The following is a 26,310-nucleotide window of genomic DNA, read 5'->3' as shown; positions in this document are numbered from 1 at the left end:
TGAAATCTTACATTTTGGACTAAAAACGAGTCCTGATTCAGAACAAATAGATTATTTGGACCCGGTCTCTGTCCTGCAGATCAGTTAGTTATGAGATCTACAAAAGTCAGTCAGTGAACTGACCTCAGAGTCTCCAGTCGACAGGTTGGACTCTGTAGAAAACCACACAGCTCCTTCACTCCTGAGTCCTGCAGGTTGTTCTCTCTCAGATCCAGTTGTCTCAGATGAGAGGGGTTTGACCTCAGAGCTGAAGCCAGAGAAGAACAGCTGATCTCTGACAGACTGCACCACATCAACCTGGATAAAGAAATATGAATATTAGAATGTGTCCTCCTGTTGTTGTGGATCGTCATCATGTCAACACAGACTCTCAACATGCTGCTGACCTCAGTCCAGTCTGTGACCTGAAGATAAATATCAGATCAGACATGTTGGACCATTGTTTCATTCATCAGCTTCTTCTCTGTGTGTTGGTCACTGAGCAGGTTTGTGTAATTAAACACTGTTTAAAGTAGGGATGGCTCCTGATGTCACTTCCTGTTTGTTTCTATACTTATCAACTGTCCAACGTGTTTCAATAAGAATGTGTCTTATTTTGAAAAGCTGAGGAGGACGAGTGCTCGGCCTCAGTCCACATGTTATTTACTGACACTTTCTTAGTGATCAGGAGCAGGTGAGTGCAGGTGAATGGAGTTGATGAGGTGGACGTGACTGACAGGCTGGGTGAGTGACAGATGACTGAGGGACAGTGAGCAGAGCAGAACTGAGACAATTTAAATAAATAATGACCCAATAAGAAAGAAAGTCTGATAAAGGGGAGGACAGCGCCGAGGAAGGCTGCTGTGTCTCACGCTCTCCCACAGCTCTGCTCTTTTTCTCTTTTTCTCTATCTTGTAGTTATTTATTCTACTTTCTTTTTTATCATGCACTCCGGTAAAGCGAGCCCTATCATCATATATGATAGAGAACAACTTCTGTCCATCGGGTTGGAGCGGCAACCTGGAGCACGGAGGCGACGACGAAGGAAACGAGGGTCGTGAGCCGGTGTTCCAGTTTAACTGGCGCGCATGGCAACTGGCGACATTCCAGATGTTGACGCTCTTTTCAGCGCCGGTGGCAGATTCGTCATTTTCACAAAGCGCCTGTGTGTGAAGTGCGGTGATCTACTGAAGGTCTTGCTGAAATAAAAATCCTACATGAACCCTTCACGAGTTCATGTGTCTGTGTCAGCATCACGTTGAGACCGCAATATACATTTAAATGGTAAAAAAAAAACCTTGAACGGGATTCGAAACAATGAGCTGAAACACTATGAGCTTCTAGCCTGATGACGATCTCACTACGCCACCGAGTCACTGAAATCTGAATCACGCGTCAGATCAATGTCTCGTTCTTTGATTTGTCAGATGTATATCACCAGATGTGCTTTGAGGTAACTTCCATGTCATCTGGTGAAAGTCCGAACACAGAATAAACTGTAAACTTAATACCAGGCTTCACAATCTGATGCTCCTCTTCATAGGAGACACAGGGAGCATTGAAGAACACACACGCGTCACCAGCTCCACACAAAGTGCTTCTGTTTGTCGCTGGTGATCATTACAACGCACACACCAAACCAGTGCTACATGTAAACATCCCTCACATCAACAAGGAGGAAGCTCGAGCGGTGTTTTCATGAGTCCAGTTGGTGAACGTGCTTCTAATGGACGTGTGGAGCTTCACGTGTCCTCCTGTGGCTGCTGGTTGAAGTCAGCGGACGGGATTTTAAAAGATGTTCTCGTTGTTGTCGATGATCAGGTTCATTCATCGGAGAAAAAAAACAACACAACCGCTCATCAACGGGTGTGTTGGTTTGTCACAGTTTCTTTAATGCAAGTGTTGTTTATCTTTGTGAAATCAACAGATGATCTTGTGTGTCGAGTGTGTTGTCAACATGACACATGTGTGTCGAGGCAAACCTGGAAAACTAACTTAACGTCTCCATTGTCGAACAACGTGTTGTGTATTTCTTCTCTTCAGTCAGGTGGCTGCGTGCTTTGTTGGAGCTGTGTCAGTCGAAGGAGTAAATAAAGTTCACTGTGTAACTATGACAACTCTGGCAAATTATGATAGTGATAAATAATAATAATAAAACTATTTATATTTTGTTGTATCTCAACGTCAGCAAAACGAAGGAGCTGATCGTGGACTAGAGGAAGAGACGAGGAGAAGAACACGCCCCCCCCCCCCCCTCTCCATCAACGGGACCACGGTGGAGCGAGTCAGCAGCTTCAGGTTCCTCTGGGTCCACATCACTGATGACCTGACCTGGACCCATCACACAGACTCCATCAGGAAGACGGCCAGTGACTCTTCTTCCTCCACAGGCTGCAGAGGCTCCACAAGGACTCCAGGATTCTCTGTAACTTCTACAGGTGCACCATAGAGAGCATCCTGACTGGCAGCTGCACCGCACTGAACCGTGAGGCTCTACAGAGGGTGGTGCAGTCTGCCCAGCACTTCACCAGGACGGAGCTCCCATCCATAGAGGACCTCTACACCCAGCGGTGCAGGAAGAAGAGCAGCCGGATCATTAAAGACCCCTTTCATCCCAGCCATAAACATTTTTGCCTGCTGCCCTCTGGCCGACGGTACCGCAGCATCCGGGCCGGCAGCACCAGGCTCAGAGACAGTTTCATCCCCCAGGACATAAGACTTTTAAACTCCTCTGAACTGCAATAACTCCACCAAACCAGCACCGTGACATATTTGCATACTTGCACCATTGCATAAATTGCACTATTGTTGTTTTATTTTCCCTTCAGCTGTTTTTATATATATTTAGATATGTATACTTTATTTTCTATTTTAAATTTTGATATTCTATTTTATTCTATTTTATACTATTTCAATTTTATTTTTATTTTATTATTTTTTAGTAATTACTTGAGCATTGCCAGAAGAGAGCCTGTGACTCAAGCATTTCACTGCCAGCGACTGCTTAATGTTATTGTTGTGCATTTGATAATAAAAATCTTGAATCTTGAATCTTGAATCTTGAAAAGTGAAGAAGGATTTAAGGACCTCAGAGTCTCCAGTCGACAGTTTGGACTCTCCAGTCCAGAACACAGCAGCTTCACTCCTGAATCCTTCAGGGGGTTGTTCCTCAGATCCAGTTCTCTCAGATGTGAGGGGTCTGACTTCAGAGCTGAGGCCACGACTTCACAGTGAGTCTCTGAGAGTCCAAAACCACTGAGTCTGTAATTAAAGAAAATATCAAATCTGTGAGAATTAAATCAGAAAACACAACATTCATACAAAACGTGATCATGTGACCCTCACCCTGGTAAATCCCCTCTTTGTTAAAAACTCCTCAAGAGAATCCTTTCAGATTAGGTTCAAGCGTTCATTCAGACTAACAGAGGAACTCATTAGATTCAGGTGGTCAAAGGTCAGAGGTCAAAGGTCAAGGTCACAGAACATGTTCATGGCCTCTTGAACATGATATCTCAAGTCTGTCTTTAGGGGATTTCTTCACATTTTGTCTCAAAGAGAAACTGATTAGATTTCAGTGGTCAAAGGTCAAAGGTTACAGTGACCTCATGTTATTGTGAAGTCAACATGTCAGGAACCTGGAGGGACGGACACTGCACTGGTTGGTGGTGGAGGACAAACGCAGAGTGGGAACTCTGGTTTCACAAGAAAGAAGAATAAACTATATTTCCTGCTTCTTCAGTTTCAAGGAACAGTCAGTGATCGTCTCCTCACTCTGTGCTGTTTGCTCATATATATATATATAAATATATTATTTATATAAATATATATATACACAGTATATACAATAACCTCCCTTGGACCCCACATGGTCGTTTGTCTGAACCCTCAAACTCCAGCACAGTGAACACATTGGATTTCACTCTTCACATCTGATCTAATTGTTCTCAAATGTACATGAGAACAATGAGAATGTATATGTACATAATAATAATAACTTTAATACACACACACACACACATACACACACACACACACACACACTGAGTGTATTTGAAGAACGACTCATCTCCACTGATTGAACACGTTACTGATCATGTCTGGACTCACATAAACTTCCTGCAGTTCCTCACAGCTGGGATCAGTCTCCGTCGACCCCGGACTGATGTGTTGAACTTCTTCAGGTCCAACTCATCCAGAACCTCCTCTGACATCTGCAGCATGTAGGCCAGAGCTGAGCAGTGGATATCAGAGAGTTTCTCCTCTGATCTGTTCTCTAACGTGAGGAACTGTTTCATCTGCTGATGAACTGAGTGGTCGTTCATCTCAGTCAGACAGTGGAAGATGTTGATGCTTCTGTCAGGAGAAATGTTATCACTCCTCATCTCCTTCAGGTTGTTGATGACTCTCTGGATGATCTCTGGATTGTTCCCTGTCCGACCCAGCAGGCCTCCTAAGACTCTCTGGTTGGACTCCAGACTGAGGCCGTGAAGGAAGCGAACAAACAGGTCCAGATGACCATTTGTACTGGTGAGGGATTTCTTCATGGTTCTCTTCAGGAGGTCATCCAGGGAGAAGGTACTGTCTGTTTTCTTACGCATTCCCAAGAACTTGTTGAGTTCTTTAATGTTCCTCTTGGTGTAACAGTGGAACATGTAGACTGCAGCCAGAAACTCCTGAACGCTCAGATGAACAAAGCAGTAGACTGATTTCTGGAAGATCACACACTCTCTTCTGAAGATCTCAGTACAAACTCCTGAGTACACCGAGGCCTCTGTGACATTAAGACCACACCGCTCCAGGTCTTCTTGGTAGAACATGATGTTTCCTTCCTCCAGATGTTTAAGTGCCAGCCTCCCCAGCTTCAGGAGAACGTTCCTGTCAGCCTCCGTCAGCTGCTGTGGACTCGTCTCATGTCCCTCACCGTACTTGTTGTTCTTCCTCTTTGTCTGAACCAGCAGGAAGTGTGAGTACAGGTCAGTCAGGGTCTTGGGCAGCTCTCCTCTCTGGTCTGTGGTCAACATGTGCTCCAGAACTGTAGCACTGATCCAGCAGAAGACTGGGATTTGACACATGATGTGGAGGCTCCTGGACGTCTTGATGTGTGAGATGATTCTGCTGCACAGCTCTTCATCACTGAATCTCCTCCTGAAGTACTCCTCCTTCTGGGCCTCAGTGAAGCCTCGTACTTCTGTGACCCTGTCAACACATGCAGGAGGGATCTGATTGGCCGCCGCAGGTCTGGAGGTTATCCAGACCAGAGCCGAGGGAAGCAGATTCCCCCGGATGAGGTTTGTCAGCAGCACGTTGACTGATGACCTCTGTGTGACCTCAGACACAAGCTCCCTGTGGTTGAAGTCCAGAGAAGGTCTGCTTTCATCCAGGCCGTCAAAGATGAACAAAGGTTTACAGACAGCGAGCGTCTCTGCAGTGAGCTTCTGTAACGCTGGATGGAAAACATGGAGCAGCGTGAGAAGACTGTGCTGCTGGTCCTTCACCAGGTTCAGCTCCCTGAACGAAAGCACAGCCAGCAGACCCACATCCTGGTTCTCTAAACCCTCTGCCCAGTCCAGAGTGAACTTCTGCACCGAGAAGGTTTTTCCAACGCCAGCGACTCCGTTGGTCAGGACGACTCTGATGCTGCTCTGCTGGTCAGTGGAGGCTTTAAAGATGTCGTGGACCTTGATGGGAGTGTCGTGGAGGATCTTCATCTTGGAAGCCGTCTCAAGCTGCCTCACCTCATGTTGAGTATTAACCTCTTCACTCTGTCCCTCTGTGATGTAGAGCTCAGTGTAGATCCTGTTGAGGAGGGTTCTACTTCCTGTTTCATCACTTCCTTCAGTCACATGTTCACATCTCCTCCTCACACTGAGCTTATGTTCATCTGAAACCTCCTGCAGACCACGATCTGCTGAAAGACAAGAAACAATGTGAGAGACAGAGAATCTGAGAATCTGCTGATTGTTTTCATCAGATACAGAAAAACTACAGAAAATAAAAGCTTTTTAACTTTGTGCTTTTCTAACGATGTTAAATGTTGATGCTGTATGAAGGAACAAAATAAAACCACATGTGCTGTTGTCAGAAGTGAAGACATCAGCAGACACATGTACAGTGCTGCTCTGACCGGCTGTCTGACCTCCAGCTCCTGTTCTGGATCTTTGTCCACACTGGGGACAGGAGGAATCTCCTGAAGAACCAGACTGGTCCCAGTATGAGGTGATGCACTGTCTGCAGAACCAGTGTCCACAGCTGGTGGAGACTGGATCCTTCAGGACGTCCTGACACGAAGCACAGCAGGACGACTGCTCCTCCTCAGAAACATGACTCCTCTTCCTCTCCCTGTGAAGACATGTCCTGATAACTCACATGTCACAGTCACAGGTTGTCATCACTTCTGTCAATGAAGCTGTGTCCTAATGCAGGGGCCACATTAGAGGAAACTAGATCCTCTTCAGAGCAGGTCACAGAAGAAACAGTCTCTTACTCTGTGTGTGAGGGTCCAGGTTCATTACTGAAGTTTAGAGGCTCTTTTCTGGACCAGTCACTCTTCAGAGACAGACAGCTGGACCCTGGAGACTCTGCTCTGTCCTCTTCCTCCTCTTGAACACTCATCTTCAGTCTGTGAGGAAAAACACTGTGAGCTCAAAGGAAAACAAGAGTGTCTGTTTAAGAAACACACACACACACACATAAACACACACCACCGTGATATCTTCCAAAGACCCACTTATATTTATATATTTTGTAATTTCTGTTAAAGGCTGAATGTATAAATATACACAAAGAAATTTAGTTACAACTTTATCTGTTCAATGCACAATATTCACATTAATATGAATTCATATTTACAGCATCTGTTCAATCTTTATCTTCTCAGCTCAACAATGTTCTGCAGAGTTCTGCTACTGCAGCACAATGTTTTTAACAAAGGCTTTGACTTTAGTATATAGTCATGAATATGAATATTACCTTGTAAGTACATATTGATCATTGGTTCTCCAGCTGTCAGTCACTCACTTCCATTGAGTGTGATAAGGACTGAACTCTGTGTCTGTAGGAGTGAGACATGTGACCTCAGGAGGCCTCAAGTAGTTTGGATGCAAGTTTCAATCAACCACTCGATTATTCAGCCCGTTGCAGCCATTTGAATTAAGTACGTAGAAATTAAATTAATAGAATTGATGTCTCAAAGGATGCAGGAGTTGTGCTATTGTACAAGAACAATAAAGGTCCCTTTCATGTAATATTGTTTTATGTCATTTGTAAATCCACCATTTGTAGAGCATTTCCTGATCTACACTCAAACCAATCAACTACATTAAAGTGAATTAATACAAGCTTGTAAAAGTTCATGTGTCCTTCAACCCCCGGCCACTAAGAGAAGAAACTCAACATCTAGAATCATGTTCACGTCATAAAGGCTGGATTTGAATTACAGAACTTTATAGACAGTAACACTGAGAGCACATCAGTCAAAGCTTGAAGCAGCTCTCTGTGTCTCCACTCAGTTCTATGGCTTTGTGCCCAAATGAAGGTCAAACACAAGCTCTCCAACTTTATATTCACTTTAAAACTCACACAAAACCAGAATGAAGTGTGTGTGTGGGTGTGTGTGTGTGTGTGAGAGAGTGTGTGTGTGTGTGTGTGTGTGTGTTAAGATTAAGATGCATTTATTCATCCCAAACACATGCACAGTCATGCAAAGGCACACTCATGCAGGTAGGGAAATTTAATCTCTGCTTTTGACCCATCTTGTGCAGTACACACAGAGCAGTGAGCAGCCGCGTACAGGCGCTCGGGGAGCAGATGTTGGGGGAGTAAGGTGCCTTGCTCAGGGGCACTAGACAGGGTAGGGAGACTCTTGGATTTTTGGACAGATCAATCCAGGTTCGTCTTTTGTTGTCTCTCCGTGGAGTCGAACCAGAGACGAACCAGAGACCTTCTCTGCCCATAGTCCAATTTTCTGCCACTAGACCACCGCCTCTCTATCGCCTCTGTGTGAGAGAGAGTGTGTGTGTACCTGGCTCTGCAGGTCGATGTTCCTCACACCTCAGCCAGTGAGTCCAGAGCTTTACTGGGATCCACAGTGAAGACTCTCCACTGGTTGGTGACTGGTTGCTGTAACGTCTGTCACCAGGTGTGAACTGACAAACTTAGAGTCATGTGATCAGCAGATGGATGTTAACAGCAGGTGTGAGAGTGAGACAGTGAAACTTTCAGAAAGTTGTGTTCACACTCACCTGCTCACTTTCCTTCCTTCTGCTCATCCAGGTGAAAATGGAGTCTGACCGCTCCCTGTTCTCAGGCTCCTCCTCCCTGTGGAACCAGTTCACTCTTGAAACCACCCAGTTCAAAGTCCAGTTCATACACATGAAGATAAACTGGTTCACAGTTCATGTTTTATTGTGCTGGTTATGATGTAGATAACAAAGTTAGGATCATGTATTTAGTTAATAATGGACGGTGTCAGTTTGCAGAGACCTTCAAGACCAGTACCAGTGTAGGTGTGTGTGTGTGTGGGGGGGGGGGGTGTGGGGGTATTACTGGGTTTGAATGGTTTCACCGTCAAACCAAAGGACTGATTCAGCTCTGCTGTTCCAGAGCAAGTTTCAGGAACTCAGTCCTTCTCTTCAGGATGAGCTCACATCTGTCAGCGTAACATCTGGGGTCCCTGCCTTCATTATAATGGTTCTGCACTTACTATCATATCCTGCTGCTTCCTCTCCAATAAGAACACTGGATCTGTTTCTGGTTCATAAAATGTTTAATGCAAATCCATCAACCTAACTAGTGTGTATTTTTTATTCTGTATCTGCTCCTGCAGGCGTGTTCTTTAAACTGCTCCAACATGAGAACGTCTGTCAGAGTGAATGTTGGTTTCAGATTGAAACTCGAGTCGGTGCATGATAACTGGAACAGCTGATCAGACGTATTCCTTTGGTTTCTGGTCCAAAGAAGAACGTGTTAAAGCTTGAAGTTACAGAACCGATCTGAACACGACCTGAACATATTTAAAATGTTTCCCTGTAGCAGAGAGCTGCAGGATCCTCACATCCTCACCATGAATTCCTCCTCGTACAACTTTAATGTGACGAGTGATCGAGACTCTCAGGAAACAGCTGTGAAGAAGAATGTGTTCCTACTGGCTCTTGGTCTGACCATCAACTACATCAACTGCTCACTGGTTCACACCTTCAGGAAGCACCAGGTCAGAACCCTTAATGTCTTTTATTATTATTATTAATATTAATATTATTATTATTATCATGATCACTGATCTGATCAGGGATTTCAGGTAGAAAGAGAAACTAACAGAGAGTTTCATTGACTTCTGTTTCTTCTCCTCTCTTCCAGATGTTTGACCTGAATCCTCGTTACTTCTTCATCCACCTGGTGTTGAACGATCCAGCTCACTGCAACAATCAGCCTGTTTCTCTTTAGTTACGTCTTCTACAAGATCCAAGTGACGCTCTGCTGCCTCATCGTCTCTCTGGCCATCTTCACCAGCCTCAACACGCCATTGAACTAAGCTGCCATGGCGGTGGAGTGCTACATCTCCGTCTGTCTTCCACTGTGACACGTGGAGCTCTGCACCATCAGAAGAACTCGCGATCTCATTGGTTGGATTTGGGCCATGAACATAGTTTCTTCTCTGTCAGATGTGTTTATCGTTCTGGCAGCACAGACTCTACAGTTAATTCATTCTACTATTTATTGTGAGAGGAACAACCTGCTCTGACGATCTGTCAGTGTAAAACAGAGGGAGGTTTCCTACAGTATCTACCTGATGGTGTTTGGTTCACGCTCCTCTACGCCTACTTCAACATCTTCCTGCTGCTAAAGCTGCTAAAGGGAGTAAATCAGGGGATGGAGATGCAAAGAAGGGAAGTGAAACCATCCTGCTTCATGGCTTTCAGCTGCTGCTGTGCATGCTCACCTGTTCATTGAGAACATTATTAAATTAATAATATGGATATATTTCAAGGTACCAGCCAATAAGGGTGTGGAGGTGTACTATTGTACAAGTACAATAATAAAGTTCCCTCTCATGTAATATTGGTTTATGTCATTTTTAATTACACCAATAAACCTGCAGAGCCACAAACAAACAGTGAATAACAAAGTGTTTTTGCAACCTGAGCATTTCCTGATTTACACTCAAACCAATAAACTACATTAAAGTTAATTAATAAAAGCTTGTAAAAGTTCATGTGCCCTTCAACCCCCGGTCTGTCTGTCATTTAGCCATTGACCTGTGTGCTGAGGGGAAACACGACTGTGAACAGATCTGCATTAGTGCACCCGGCACCTTCACCTGCGACTGCAACAAAGGATTCAAACTCAACAAGGACAAGAAGACCTGCACAAGTCAGTGAACACAGTAACACAATACTCCTGAGTGTGTACATGTTGTGTGTCTGTGCAGGTGTAACTTTGTGTTGTGGAACTGTGTGTGTGCAGACATGGACCTGTGCAGCAGCGTGCAGCACGGCTGTGAGCACCAGTGTGTCAACACTCCTGGATCCTTCTACTGTGTGTGTCCAGAGGAGCAGCTGCTGCAGGAGGACGGCAAGAGCTGCGGCAGTGAGTCCACTCCGTCTCCATCACCTGCAGCATGAGGGAGGGATGGAGTCTGTCCCAGCCCGGGGGGGGGGGGGGGGGGGGGGTCCTCAGGGGCGGTTCTGGCTAATTGGAGGCCCTGGGCAAAGAACAATTTTGAGGGCCCCCCCCCCCCCCAACAAAAAAAATCTATTTTGACTATGTGCGTGTGTATGTGTGTGAGAGAGAGAAAGAGAGAGAAAGTGATTAAATAAGTGTGTGTGAAATGGAGACTTGTGTGTGTGTGAGTGTGTGTGAGAAAGGGAGACATGTGAGTGAGTGAGTTAGTGTTTGTGTCATACTAACCCAGGAGTAGTCAACCTTTACTATCGAAAGAGCCATTTTGCCCCCTCTTCCCCCAAATTAAATCTGCCTGGAGCCAAACAAATATTTGATAACACAGGTTATAAAGTTATATATATAGTTATACAATATATATAAAAACTATAGTTTGTTGCATTTATTAAATTATAGAATGACAATAAAAAAACTGTTTAACTGCTATTTTAACCTGTTACAAAAAAGGAAAACACCAAACTTATGAAGAGGAGAACATAATACATGTGTAGGCCTACTTTGAATTAAATGAAACACAGAACTCTGCTTTTTTTGCTCATCTCCAGCTTGGTACATTTCAGCAGATGCTGTGTGCTCGCTCTGGAAATGTCTTTCAACATGACATTTCTTATTGTTTGCTAATTCCTCGCCACATATCAAGCATACAGGTGTATGACAATGTATGGTGAATTGTCATACACCTGCATCGTTGCATCGTTGGCAGTGAAAGTAAATTAATCTGTCCACGCAGAATTAAACTCTCTATTTACCTCATCTTCCATCCAGTCTGCATCTGAGAGCTCTGGGCTGTCCTTGCCTTTCTTTTCACAAAACTCTTGAATCTCTGCTCTCAGGTCCCATACTGTTTTAAGCACTTTGTCCAGACTGAGCCATCTGACAGCTGTGTGGTAGCCTATGTCCCCATGTTCAGTCTCATGCTCCTCCAACAGTGCAACAAACTGTCTGTGATTCAGCTCCTGCCCTGATGAAGTTAACTAATTTAGTTACAACATCAGTAACATGATTCATTTTTAGCACTGACTTACACAACACCTCCTGATGTATAATACACAGGGTTCATACACATTTTTAACCCATGGATTTCCATGACTTTTCCATGACTTTCAATATCTTTAAACCAACTTTCCATGACCAAACATTTTGTGAGATCTCAGTGTATACATGCAAAAGAGACTAAATTTAGTATTTAAGATAACAATGAGAATTTCAAAGCATACAGTAAACCTTGAATTACACAAATGAGTGAGACAATAGTTTGATTGACGTCTGTTGTAACCCATGGCATGTACTTTTCCATTTGTAGCCAAGCATGGTTAAATCTACACTTCCCTGGCGTAGTGCATTATCTCACCTGCTTCCCCACCGAACATTTCAATTAGTATGAGATAGTATGCCTACCTATATTTTGAGCGTATTTCTTTTTAAAGCATTTTAATTAATTAAAACTCAGCGTAAATGAACGACATGAAAATATGAATATAACAAATCTCCATGACTTCTCCAAAACTTTTGGAATTTTTTTCAAGCACTTTTCCAGGACTGGAAAATAAACATTTAACAATTCCATGACTCTTCCAGGTTTTCCATGACCGATGTCCTCGATCCTTCTCGTTACGTCTCGTCCGTAAGAGTCTCTCCGTGCTTTGTCTCGTAGTGGCGGTTCAAATTGCAATCCTTAAAAACAGCGATCTTTTCTCCACAAACTAAGCACACGGCTTTCCCATTGACTTCAGTAAATAAATACTGAGCAGTCCATGTCTCGTTAAAAACTCTATCTTTCTTCTCTTAACGTGGGCTGACATTTTTGCGGACTTTAGTAACTCAAATCTCTTCTTAACTCCGTTCGCCAACACATCATCCGCTCGCGGCATTCAGGATGTACGTCAGGTAAATGTTAAAAAAAGGCACCTTCAAAATAAAAGAAATGTTGTTGTATTCTCTGCATGAATTTCACTTATTTACATGTGATTCCTAATATTCCGTTGACCTCACGCGGGCCGGTCACAGACAGCCAAAGGGCCGGATGCGGCCCGGGGGCCGTACAATGCCCAGGTCTGCTGTACAGTGTTGTGCGGGCGAGTGTGTGCGTGTGTGTCCCCAGACATCACACACACACAGGCCCCGGGGCTCCGCCCTCTCACATTCGCTCAGAGACACAGAGTGAGATCAGAGCTCGTTCCTGTTAAGCAGCCGGTCAGTGACAAACAAGACACAGTGTTCAAAAACCAAGTTGAAAAGAAAGTACGATGAAGCCTGTCTTGCTATTGGGTTCATATTGAATGAAGGAGGACATGAGGAGTGATTTATTTGAAAAATAAAGAAAAAAATCATAAATAAGACGAGGCCCCCTGGTGGCCGAGGCCCTGGGCAACTGCCCGACTTGCCCAATGGGACGCGCCGCGCCTGCACTCACTGAACTGAAATATTACCCATGATCCTCTGCTTCCTGAACCTGAAGAGCTGCAGCTGTAACAAATCTTCATGTTTCACAGTTTCCTGCTGAATCTTGGAGATAAACTCTGGTTGTTAATAACTTCAGAGTGTTTGTAACTGATCTGAGTTCAGCTTCACTCTTCAGCTGCAGCTGGTTGTGTCTGTGACTCTCAGTCAGTTGTTCTCTCAGGAGATGGAACCCACTCAGCAGAGTCCCAGAGAACAGACGCTCAGGGAGAGAAGGAGGAAACTTTCTCTTGTTCACACTCACACATCAGACTCACTTTCACCAAGCTGCTGCTTTCAGCTGGAAAAGTTGCATAGTGTTGATTTAAATGCATATTTGTGACAACCTACAGTTTCCATGTGTCATCCAACAATCAGAGAAATCCTCCAGACATCTACTCGTACATCATCAGATACAAACAGGAGCATAGACGTGTTGGTGTCTTTGTGAACTGGATGTAATCGATGTAGATATTAGATATAAACATAAAGAGAAAACCATGAGCAGCAGTTTTCAACAGTCACCAACCCTCCATCTGTTTCTGTTAGTTCCCTATTTATACTTGATCTGTTTTCTACGCTTTGTTAAATATGATGTATTTATAGCATTTTTTTTATCAACAGTAGACTAGAGATTAAAGAAGTCGGGTGGGGGAGGGGGGAGGGGGGGGGGGGTGTTACCACTCCCATTTGTCACACGTCATGGTTTCTTGTTTTCCAGGTAGAAAAGTCATTTTTAACTCCTGTCGGGCTTCGTAGTGAGAAGTGTTGAAACAAAGGGAAGTGTAAAGTTTCACTGGAGCTGTGGTCTGGTGTTGATTGAGGTGTTCATATTATTATAATCAGTATTTTACTCTGAATAAACGACCTTTCTTACGTAAAATCATTCTTTTCTTCACTCTGCACTTTCTACATTTCATCCAACAACAGTCTCCACATGTTTGTTGAATAATGAACTGAAATCAGTCAGTTATTGGGAAGCGTTCGTGTTAATTCATTAATAATTAATTCATATGACAACAGTCGATTTTCTAACTCTTGCAATGTTGAATAAAACAAAGACGACCATCAATTTATTCTCCTTTATATTTGAACACCTGTTATGTTTTTGTATATTTTCTAGTAACTTTACTTTTTGATATTTTTCTGGTGAATCATTGTAATAAAGCACAGACGACATTAAAAGAGTGAAATCCTTCACAGCTGTGTCCCCCCCCCACAGGGTTTATAGGTTCCATCTTTTTAAGGCCTTATGATATTTCCTTGTTGCCTGCTCTCAGTATGAAATACTGTCTGTATCAAACTACACACACTTCCAGTAGTTTCAAGACAACAGTTGAAAACTCCCTCCCACGAGACTGAGGCCTGTCATCTATTAACCTGGAGGTTGGTGGTTCAACTCCGGCTCCTTGGGCAAGGCACTCGACACGTTCACATGGAACCAACAGTCTGATATTAACCAGATGAAGACATTAGTCTGAATAAGACACTGACAAGTAAACAGCATGTTCTGATCACTTTAACCTGAATAATGTCAAACTCAGAATGTGGACGTGTGTTTTGTCTTCTGTCCTTTGTCTCGTTACGTGACGTCTTAATCACGTTGTCTGTTGATGTCAACTTTTTGTGACATCAACAGACAACAGTTACAAACCGATGAGGACACATGACCTGAGTCTGAGCGTAAACAAGTAGAAGACGTAATGTTATAGCATGTAAACAGGAATATGAATATGATTATACATTTTATGGGACATGACACATGAAGGTGGGGAAGAACCTATGACCTCAGACACAGTCAAAGCTCAATGCTGGAGTGAGGAGATGAAGGAGGAGCCACTGTCTTCAGGACATCATCTCTCAGACACTTTCTGTCCCTTGTCTCTGCTGTGAACCTCCCACAATCAATTATTTCCCAGCATGCAGCTGTTCCCAGAGGCTGCTACAGTCTCCCCCTGGTGGTTGTTCTGAGGTGGTGCTCGAGAACGTACAACAATAATCTTCATCTACGTTTGTATAAAACGTCCTCGGGTCAGTTTTCTATTAAATATGGTAAAATGTTTATGAAACAGTTTCCTCAGAGACTTAAAGATGCTCTGCTCTTCATCGACTCTTCTTCATAGTGTAAATGTCTCATTCACTTTTTTTCTGATTGTTTCCATTATGTCAAACTGGTGATTTTGTTCTTTTACCTGCACCAAGGACGAGATGTTTCCACCAGTTTGTTTGAAGAGGAAAGAAAAGCTGAGTCATGATTCCAGTGAAGTCGGTGGAAGGATGTTTATTGAGCATTAAAGCAGAAACAAGTAGAAACAGAACTTTTCTCTCTGAGATGTTTTTCCTCTCGTTACATCTGGTTTGTCACAGAGGAAATGATCCATGTGTTTGACTCATAGACTGAATATAAAGGCTCTGACTGGGATGTGCTGCTGTTATACTGCAGCGCCACCTGTGGGTCAAAAGTAGAAAAGCCACCACCGCTCTGCACCTGATGCAGAAATGAAAACGTCCCATTTTTAAGTCCAGAGATTTGATCTTTTGTGTCAAAGACAAAACTCTGATTTTAAACTCAAAGTGATTTCAATGTGTTGAACTTTGTGTTGAACTAAATCAATTTGTGACGTGAATCCAGGAACTTTAAGATCATAAACAAACATATACACAGAATGTGGTTCTACACACATGGAGACACACTGAGGGACAAAGGTGGACAATAATAAAGACAAATTTAAACACACTGTATGTGACTCTTTACAGAGGGTTTATATATTCTGCTTGTGTTGTGTCATTTCAATAAACACATTCTTCATGTGAATAAACACAATCAGGGCAGGAAGGTTGTTGGTTTGAATCCGGTTCAGATGGGGTCTTCCTGTGTGGAGTCTGCATGTTCTCCCCGTGTTTTCTCCAGGTGCTCCGGCTTCATCTCACACACACATGCAGATTAGGGGTTGTGTAGATTGGAGACTACACACAAGCTGCTGCTGCTTCAGCCTCTGGATCCTCAGGACACAGCTCAGCCTCCGTCCACACACACTGTCCTCTTCACACTCAGCTCCACAAAGACCACCTCCCCCACCTGTTGAGAGAAGAAGACATCAGTGTCACAGAGACTCACTTCATCAGCTGTGAGTCAGTGATGCAGCTCATCCAGTAGAAAGAGCAGCAGGGACTTCAGTCCTGTTCAGAGGTGGAGCAGCTTCCTCTCTGCTTCATGTTCACGTGTTGGAATGAACACGCTAAGAGCTCAGTGTGTGTCCTCTGCATGTCAAAGTGCAGAGTGGACACCTGAGAGGTGGATTTACTGCTGTTACAGGTGAAGCCATGTTTCACTGTGTGTTGATGAACATCTGCTTCTGACAAACTGGGACCAGAGGAGACAGATGGACCTCAGCAGAGGTTCTGCTCTGTATAAAGAGCTCCTGGTTACCATGTGATGAGGAGAGGCTTCAGTCCCACTGATCTCAGAGCTGTGACAAAGATCCACCTGATCAGTTCTTCACTGATGAAGTGAGAGGACAAACTGTCTCAGATCAGATGAAGACGACACCGTCTCTGTCCCTCGTGTGAGGCTGTCAGCTGTGGTCCAGCTTCACTTCCTGTTCACATGAAAACAACAACAACTGTCGTCTTCACGTCAACTCAATCACATGATCCCAAGCAGCTTGTGGCTCGTCTGATTGGCCGACTGTGGTCTCTCTGTGTCTCTGTCCAATCCTGACGTCTGTCCTCATTGTCCTCTCACAGCTTCACTGAGGAAACACTGAGGCCTGAACTATGAAGACACTTCAACATGTCCAGGAGATCTTTCTGAGATCAGCTCAACTGAACCTGACAGACACAGTCAGGCTGAGTGGTCACATGACGCTGGTTATCAACTCGTTAAGTTAACTCAGGTTTTCCTCATCGAGATCTGAGCGTGCACATAAAAGGGGCGGGGTTTACTGCGTGTGACCAATCACAGACATGGACAGTTTGACTGACAGCAGAGCCTCATATTTCACAACCAGGATCAAACTGTTCTATAATAAAAATCAGAGGAGAACAAACACATGATCCAGAATAAAAGAAACTCAGTCACAGCTGCTAAATGCAGGAAGAACAGCTGGTAAAACATCTGGATCGTGTCAATGTGTAAGTTACAGCGCCCCCTGGTGGCAGCTGGTAAAAATATATTACGTGACCACGACATAATAACGTGTGAACGAGATAAATAACTCGAGACCACGAGATCTGAATCTGTTGTTCACTAACAAGACGAGTGGAAGAGAAGAAGACACACACTGTCTCACTGACTCTGAGGACACACACTGTCTCACTGTCTCTGAGGACACACACTGTCTCACTGACTCTGAGGACACACACTGTCTCACTGTACCTGAGGACACACACTGTCTCACTGTCTCTGAGGACACACACTGTCTCTGAGGACACACACTGTCTCACTGTACCTGAGGACACACACTGTCTCACTGTCTCTGAGGACACACACTGTCTCTGAGGACACACTGTCTCACTGTCTCTGAGAACACAAACTGACTCTGAGGACACACACTGTCTCACTGTCTCTGAGGACACACACATGGACCTGTCTCCAGGAAGCTGAGGTCATCTGGTGTTTTGGGGACAGGATGAGTCTGGAGACATTGAGATGTTCTGGGTGAGTTAGAGATCAACTGAACCAACCAGACGTTGATTTAAACTTCCCTTATCCGTCCCTTTAAGGAGAGTGTGCACCACACAACAGTGGAGAGTCACTGTGGTCAGTGGGCGGAGCTTCTATACTGGTTGATCTCCAACTTAACCTGGAGCAGGTTAGCCGTTCATCAGAAGTTACCATGGTGATTGACCTGGTTAAGAAGTGGACGAGCTTCGTAGAACTGAAAAAACTAAACCTGAAGTGAACCTGATAACCACAAATCCTGCTTGGTAGCACAGACCCTGGATCTGTGATACTGACTGTGTTTAGTAACATACTGATGAAAACAGCGTGGACTGACTCCAACCATCTACTGACCTCAGAGTCTCCAGTCGACAGGTTGAACTCTGCTGTAGATCAAGAAGCTCCTTCACTGCTGAGTCCTGCAGGTTGTTGATACTCAGATCCAGTTCTCTCAGATGAGAGGGGTTTGACCTCAGAGCTGAAGCCAGAGAAGAACAGCTGATCTCTGACAGACTGCAGCCCTCCAATCTGGATAAAGAATAAAACTTAACTGTAAATTAAACTGAGTTCATGTGTGAAAATAACAGACACATATTCATGTCAGCACAGACTCATAACATGGAAGATAAATATGAAATCAGACACGTTGGACTAAAAACGAGTCCTGATTCAGTACAAATAGATTATTTGGACCCGGTCTCTGTCCTGCAGATCAGTTTAGGAAATCCAGAACTAAACTCAGTGTTTTAACAAGTAGCTGAATATTTAAAATGTCACAGATTAATTAATGAATGATTTCAAGTTATGTATGAAGAGGAATTATGTTATAATTAAATGAGATAAATTGTGTATAAATGCTGTTTTTATAGATATGAGATCTACAAAAGTCAGTCAGTGAACTGACCTCAGAGTCTCCAGTCGACAGGTTGGACTCTGTAGAAAACCACACAGCTCCTTCACTCCTGAGTCCTGCAGGTCGTTCCATGTCAGATCCAGTTCTCTCAGATGAGAGGGGTTTGACCTCAGAGCTGAAGCCAGAGAAGAACAGCTGATCTCTGACAGACTGCAGTCCTTCAACCTGGATAAAGAAATATGAATATTAGAATGTGTCCTCCTGTTGTTGTGGATCGTCATCATGTCAACACAGACTCTCAACATGCTGCTGACCTCAGTCCAGTCTGTGACCTGAAGATAAATATCAGATCAGACATGTTGGACCATTGTTTCATTCATCAGCTTCTTCTCTGTGTGTTGGTCACTGAGCAGGTTTGTGTAATTAAACACTGTTTAAAGTAGGGATGGCTCCTGACAGTCACTTCCTGTTTGTTTCTATACTTATCAACTGTCCAACGTGTTTCAATAAGAATGTGTCTTATTTTGAAAACCTGAGGAGGACGAGTGCTCGGCCTCAGTCCACATGTTATTTACTGACACTTTCTTAGTGATCAGGAGCAGGTGAGTGCAGGTGAATGGAGTTGATGAGGTGGACGTGACTGACAGGCTGGGTGAGTGACAGATGACTGAGGGACAGTGAGCAGAGCAGAGCTGAGACAAGTTAAATAAATAATGACCCAATAAGAAAGAAAGTCTGATAAAGGGGAGGACAGCGCCGAGGAAGCCTGCTGTGTCTCACGCTCTCCCACAGCTCTGCTCTTTTTCTCTTTTTCTCTATCTTGTAGTTATTTGTTCTACTTTATTTTTTATCATGCACTCCGGTAAAGCGAGCCCTATCATCATATATGATAGAGAACAACTTCTGTCCATCGGGTTGGAGCGGCAACCTGGAGCACGGAGGCGACGACGAAGGAAACGAGGGTCGTGAGCCGGTGTTCCAGTTTAACTGGCGCGCATGGCAACTGGCGACATTCCAGATGTTGACGCTCTTTTCAGAGCCGGTGGCAGATTCGTCATTTTCACAAAGCGCCTGTGTGTGAAGTGCGGTGATCTACTGAAGGTCTTGCTGAAATAAAAATCCTACATGAACCCTTCACGAGTTCATGTGTCTGTGTCAGCATCACGTTGAGACCGCAATATACATTTAAATGGTAAAAAAAAAAACTTGGACGGGATTCGAAACAATGAGCTGAAGCACTTTGAGCTTCTAGCCTGATGACGATCTCACTACGCCACCGAGTCACTGAAATCTGAATCACGAGTCAGATAAATGTCTCGTTCTTTGATTTGTCAGATGTATATCACCAGATGTGCTTTAAGTTAACTTCCAGATCATCTGGTGAAAGTCCAAACACAGAATAACTGTAAACTTAATACCAGGCTTCACAATCTGATGCTCCTCTTCATAGGAGACACAGGGAGCATTGAAGAACACACACGCGTCACCAGCTCCACGCAAAGTGCTTCTGTTTGTCTCTGGTGATCATTACAACGCACACACCAAACAACAGGTACATGTAAACATCCCTCACGTCAACAAGGAGGAAGCTCGAGCGGTGTTTTCATGAGTCCAGTTGGTGAACGTGCTTCTAATGGACGTGTGGAGCTTCACGTGTCCTCCTGTGGCTGCTGGTTGAAGTCAGCGGACGGGATTTTAAAAGATGTTCTCGTTGTTGTCGATGATCAGGTTCATTCATCGGAGAATGAAAACAACCGCTCATCACAGAACGGGTGTGTTTGTTTGTCACAGTTTCTTTAATGCAAGTGTTGTTTATCTGTGTGAAATCAACAGATGATCTTGTGTGTCGAGTGTGTTGTCAACATGACACATGTGTGTCGAGGCAAACCTGGAAAACTAACTTAACGTCTCCATTGTCGAACAACGTGTTGTGTATTTCTTCTCTTCAGTCAGATGGCTGCGTGCTTTGTTGGAGCTGTGTCAGTCGAAGGAGTAAATAAAGTTCACTGTGTAACTATGACAACTCTGGCAAATTATGATAGTGATAAATAATAATAATAAAAGTATTTATATTTTGTTGTATCTCAACGTCAGCAAAACGAAGGAGCTGATCGTGGACTACAGGAAGAGACGAGGAGAAGAACACGCCCCCCCCTCCATCAACAGGACCACGGTGGAGCGAGTCAGCAGCTTCAGGTTCCTCTGGGTCCACATCACTGACCTGGACCCATCACACAGACTCCATCAGGAAGACGGCCAGTGACTCTTCTTCCTCCACAGGCTGCGGAAGCTCCACATGGACTCCAGGATTCTCTGCAACTTCTACAGATGCACCACAGAGAGCATCCTGACTGGCTGCTGCACCGCCCTGAACCGTGAGGCTCTACAGAGGGTGGTGCAGTCTGCCCAGCACATCACCAGGACGGAGCTCCCATCCATAGAGGACCTCTACACCCAGCGGTGCAGGAAGAAGAGCAGCCGGATCATTAAAGACCCCTTTCATCCCAGCCATAAACATTTTTGCCTGCTGCCCTCTGGCCGACGGTACCGCAGCATCCGGGCCGACAGCACCAGGCTCAGAGACAGTTTCATCCCCCAGGACATAAGACTTTTAAACTCCTCTGAACTGCAATAACTCCACCAAACCAGCACCGTGACATATTTGCATACTTGCACCATTGCATAAATTGCACTATTGTTGTTTTATTTTCTCTTCAGCTGTTTTTATATATATTTAGATATGTATACTTTATTTTCTATTTTAAATTTTGATATTCTATTTTATTCTATTTTATACTATTTCAATTTTATTTTTATTTTATTATTTTTTAGTAATTACTTGAGCATTGCCAGAAGAGAGCCTGTGACTCAAGCATTTCACTGCCAGCGACTGCTTAATGTTATTGTTGTGCATTTGATAATAAAAATCTTGAATCTTGAATCTTGAATCTTGAAAAGTGAAGAAGGATTTAAGGACCTCAGAGTCTCCAGTCGACAGTTTGGACTCTCCAGTCCAGAACACAGCAGCTTCACTCCTGAACCCTTCAGGGGGTTGTGACTCAGATCCAGTTCTCTCAGATGTGAGGGGTCTGACTTCAGAGCTGAGGCCACGACCTCACAGTGAGTCTCTGAGAGTTCACAACTACTGAGTCTGTAATTAAAGAAAATATCAAATCTGTGAGAATTAAATCAGAAAACACAACATTCATACAAAACGTGATCATGTGACCCTCACCCTGGTAAATCCCCTCTTTGTTAAAAACTCCTCAAGAGAATCCTTTCAGATTTGGTTCAAGCGTTCATTCAGACTAACAGAGGAACTCATTAGATTCAGGTGGTCAAAGGTCAGAGGTCAAAGGTCAAGGTCACAGAACATGTTCATGGCCTCTTGAACATGATATCTCAAGTATGTCTTTAGGGGATTTCTTCACATTTTGACTCAAAGAGAAACTGATTAGATTTCAGTGGTCAAAGGTCAAAGGTTACAGTGACCTCATGTTATTGTGAAGTCAACATGTCAGGAACCTGGAGGGACGGACACTGCACTGGTTGGTGGTAGAGGACAAACGCAGAGTGGGAACTCTGGTTTCACAAGAAAGAAGAAGAAACTATATTTCCTGCTTCTTCAGTTTCAAGGAACCGTCAGTGATTCTCATCCAAACACTGATTCAGTGATCGTCTCCTCACACTGTGCTGTTTGCTCATATATATATATATATAAATATATTATTTATATATATAAATATATATATACACAGTATATACAATAACCTCCCTTGGACCCCACATGGTCGTTTGTCTGAACCCTCAAACTCCAGCACAGAGATCACATTGGATTTCACTCTCCACATCTGATCTAACTGTTCTCATATGTACATGAGAACAATGAGAATGTATATGTACAGAATAATAATAACTTCAACACACACACAGACACACACACACACACACACACACACACACACATACACACACACACACACACACACACACACACACACACACACACACACAGATTGAACATGTTATTGATCATGTCTGGACTCACACAGCCTTCCTGCAGTTCCTCACAGCTGGGATCAGTCTCCATCGACCCTGGTCTGATGCTTTGAACTTCTTCAGGTCCAACTCATCCAGAACCTCCTCTGACATCTGCAGCATGTAGGCCAGAGCTGAGCAGTGGATGACAGAGAGATACTTTGATTTTTTCTTTGACGTCAGGAACTCTTTCACCTGCTGATGAACTGAGTGGTCGTTCATCTCAGTCAGACAGTGGAAGATGTTGATGCTTCTGTCAGGAGAAATGTCATCACTCTTCATCTTCTTCAGGTTGTTGATGACTCTCTGGATGATCTCTGGATTGTTCCCTGTCCGACCCAGCAGGCCTCCTAAGACTCTCTGGTTGGACTCCAGACTGAGGCCGTGAAGGAAGCGAACAAACAGGTCCAGATGACCATTTGTACTGGTGAGGGATTTCTTCATGGTTCTCTTCAGGAGGTCTTCCAGGGAGAAGGTACTGTCTGTTTTCTTACGCATTCCCAAGAACTTTCTGAGTTCTTCTGTGTTCCTCTCGGTGTAACAGTGGAACATGTAGACTGCAGCCAGAAACTCCTGAACGCTCAGATGAACAAAGCAGTAGACTGATTTCTGGAAGATCACACACTCTCTTCTGAAGATCTCAGTACAAACTCCTGAGTACACAGAGGCCTCTGTGACATTAAGACCACACCGCTCCAGGTCTTCTTGGTAGAACATGATGTTTCCTTCCTCCAGATGTTTAAGTGCCAGCCTCCCCAGCTTCAGGAGAACGTCCCTGTCAGCCTCCGTCAGCTGCTGTGGACTCGTCTCATGTCCCTCACCGTACTTGTTGTTCTTCCTCTTTGTCTGAACCAGCAGGAAGTGTGAGTACAGGTCAGTCAGGGTCTTGGGCAGCTCTCCTCTCTGGTCTGTGGTCAACATGTGCTCCAGAACTGTAGCACTGATCCAGCAGAAGACTGGGATTTGACACATGATGTGGAGGCTCCTGGACGTCTTGATGTGTGAGATGATTCTGCTGCACAGCTCTTCATCACTGAATCTCCTCCTGAAGTACTCGTCCTTCTGGGCCTCAGTGAAGCCTCGTACTTCTGTGACCCTGTCAACACATGCAGGAGGGATCTGATTGGCCGCCGCAGGTCTGGAGGTTATCCAGACGAGAGCCGAGGGAAGCAGATTCCCCCGGATGAGGTTTGTCAGCAGCATGTTGACTGATGACCTCTGTGTGACCTCAGACACAAGCTCCCTGTGGTTGAAGTCCAGAGAAGGTCTGCTTTCATCCAGGCCGTCAAAGATGAACAAAGGTTTACAGACAGCGAGCGTCTCTGCAGTGAGCTTCTGTAACGCTGGATGGAAAACATGGAGCAGCGTGAGAAGACTGTGCTGCTGGTCCTTCACCAGGTTCAGCTCCCTGAACGAAAGCACAGCCAGCAGACCCACATCCTGGTTCTCTAAACCCTCTGCCCAGTCCAGAGTGAACTTCTGCACCGAGAAGGTTTTTCCAACGCCAGCGACGCCGTTGGTCAGGACGACTCTGATGCTGCTCTGCTGGTCAGTGGAGGCTTTAAAGATGTCCTGGACCTTGATGGGAGTGTCGTGGAGGATCTTCATCTTGGAAGCCGTCTCAAGCTGCCTCACCTCATGTTGAGTATTAACCTCTTCACTCTGTCCCTCTGTGATGTAGAGCTCAGTGTAGATCCTGTTGAGGAGGGTTCTACTTCCTGTTTCATCACTTCCTTCAGTCACATGTTCACATCTCCTCCTCACACTGAGCTTATGTTCATCTGAAACCTCCTGCAGACCACGATCTGCTGAAAGACAAGAAACAACGTGAGAGACAGAGAATCTGAGAATCTGCTGATTGTTTTCATCAGATACAGAAAAACTACAGAAAATAAAAGCTTTTTAACTTTGTGCTTTTCTAACGATGTTAAATGTTGATGCTGTATGAAGGAACAAAATAAAACCACATGTGCTGTTGTCAGAAGTGAAGACATCAGCAGACACATGTACAGTGCTGCTCTGACCGGCTGTCTGACCTCCAGCTCCTGGTCTGGATCTTTGTCCACACTGGGGACAGGAGGAGTCTCCTGAAGAACCAGACTGGTCCCAGTATGAGGTGATGCACTGTCTGCAGAACCAGTGTCCACAGCTGGTGGAGACTGGATCCTTCAGGACGTCCTGACACGAAGCACAGCAGGACGACTGCTCCTCCTCAGAAACATGACTCCTCTTCCTCTCCCTGTGAAGACATGTCCTGATAACTCACATGTCACAGTCACAGGTTGTCATCACTTCTGTCAAGGAGGTTTTGTTTTCACCCAGTATGTTTGTGTGTTGGTTGGTTCGTTAGTGGGATTATAAAAAACAACAGATTACCAGTAAACTTGATGGAAGGTTGTGGTCTGTGAACCAGATCGGGGGGGGGGGGGGGGGGGGGGGGTTCCTCTGTCACAGACATGTTCAGAGGACTGATGTTTACCAGTGTGTGGAATTTGGTGCAGATCCAAATCAGAATGAGTCTCTAGTGGATTTCAAAGTGGTTTCATAAGGAGCGTGTTGGTTCTTGGTGGAGGTCTGAGCTCTTTGAGTGATTCTGAGAGATTAGTCACCAACTTCAATGAAGCTGTGTTCTAATGCAGGGGCCACACTAGAGGAAACTAGATCCTCATCAGAGCAGGTCCCAGTAGAACCAGTCTCTTACTCTGTGGGTGAGGGTCCAGGTTTTTACTGAAGTTTGGAGGATCTCCCATGGACTGGTCACTCTTCAGAGACAGACAGCTGGACCCTGGAGACTCTGCTCTCAGTCTGTGGTCCTGACCTCTGCAAACACAAACATGTTTTTATTCAGAACACATCATTCACTGGTTCATTCTGTGAGGATTCAGTTTGGAGCTTCACATGTTTGTAGCAGGTCTCTTACTTTGTGGTTGAGGGTCCAATTTGCTCTGAAGTGTCCTCGTCCATGTTGCACCGGCTGAGGCTCAGTTGTGGTTCAGGCCACGCTGCTCTTCTAGATATTCAAGGTCTGGTCTATTTCCTTCTGGTTCTGCGCTCAGTTTACAGCAGAACACAGTGAAATGATCTTTCACACCAGTTTCAATGTTTATCTGTTGAAAACGTCAGGCTCAGGACAATAGTCTCTCTCTCTCTCTCTCTCTCTCTCTCTCTCTCTGTCTCTCTCTCTCTCTCTCTCTCTCTCTCTCTCTGTGTGAAATTGGACATTTTAGTTAATCACTTGATTTATTCTGGCAGTTTCAACCATTTTATCAAGAACATTATTAAATTAATAATATTAATTTATTTTTTTGGGTACCAGCCAATAAGGGTGTGGAGCTGAACTATTGTACAGTACAATAATAAAGTTCCCTCTCATGTTATTGTAAATCCACCAATAAACCTGCATGGCCATAAACAAAACGTTGAACAACAAAGAACTTTTGCAACTTGAGCATTTTCTGATCTACACTCAGATTAATCAACTACATTAAAGTTAATGAATACAAGCTTGTAAAAGTTCATGTGTCCTTCAACCCCCGCCACTAACGTTGAACGAAGTGTTGTGTATTCGTTAGAGTAAAACATGTTGGTATGTGCTTAAAACACATAATGATAGGCTTACATATATGTTGCCTATCTTCTGGACTCCTAGACATTTTCGGAG

At 44.3% G+C, this 26,310-nt stretch overlaps 2 protein-coding genes across 2 annotated transcripts in view; both read right to left on the bottom strand.

The window, feature by feature from the left end:
- The window catches only part of LOC128436259 (NACHT, LRR and PYD domains-containing protein 12), a 55,696-nt gene extending 47,624 nt beyond the window's left edge, over nucleotides 1–8,072 (bottom strand). The window contains exon 1 of the mRNA XM_053418019.1: nucleotides 8,000–8,072. The gene's annotated coding sequence lies outside the window, so the exon portion shown is untranslated. The remainder of the gene's footprint in view (nucleotides 1–7,999) is intronic.
- LOC128436258 (protein NLRC5-like) overlaps nucleotides 1–26,310 on the bottom strand; it is a 426,728-nt gene that overhangs the window by 50,280 nt on the left and 350,138 nt on the right. Inside the window, 2 exon segments of the mRNA XM_053418014.1 lie at nucleotides 124–297; nucleotides 18,663–18,836. Coding sequence (XP_053273989.1) covers nucleotides 124–297; nucleotides 18,663–18,836 — 348 coding nt within the window.

Source organism: Pleuronectes platessa, assembly GCF_947347685.1.
Source record: "Pleuronectes platessa chromosome 2 unlocalized genomic scaffold, fPlePla1.1 SUPER_2_unloc_1, whole genome shotgun sequence".
Lineage (NCBI taxonomy): Eukaryota > Metazoa > Chordata > Actinopteri > Pleuronectiformes > Pleuronectidae > Pleuronectes > Pleuronectes platessa.
Note: the sequence above shows the minus strand (reverse complement) of the source record. Positions and strands in the feature narration are given on the sequence as shown.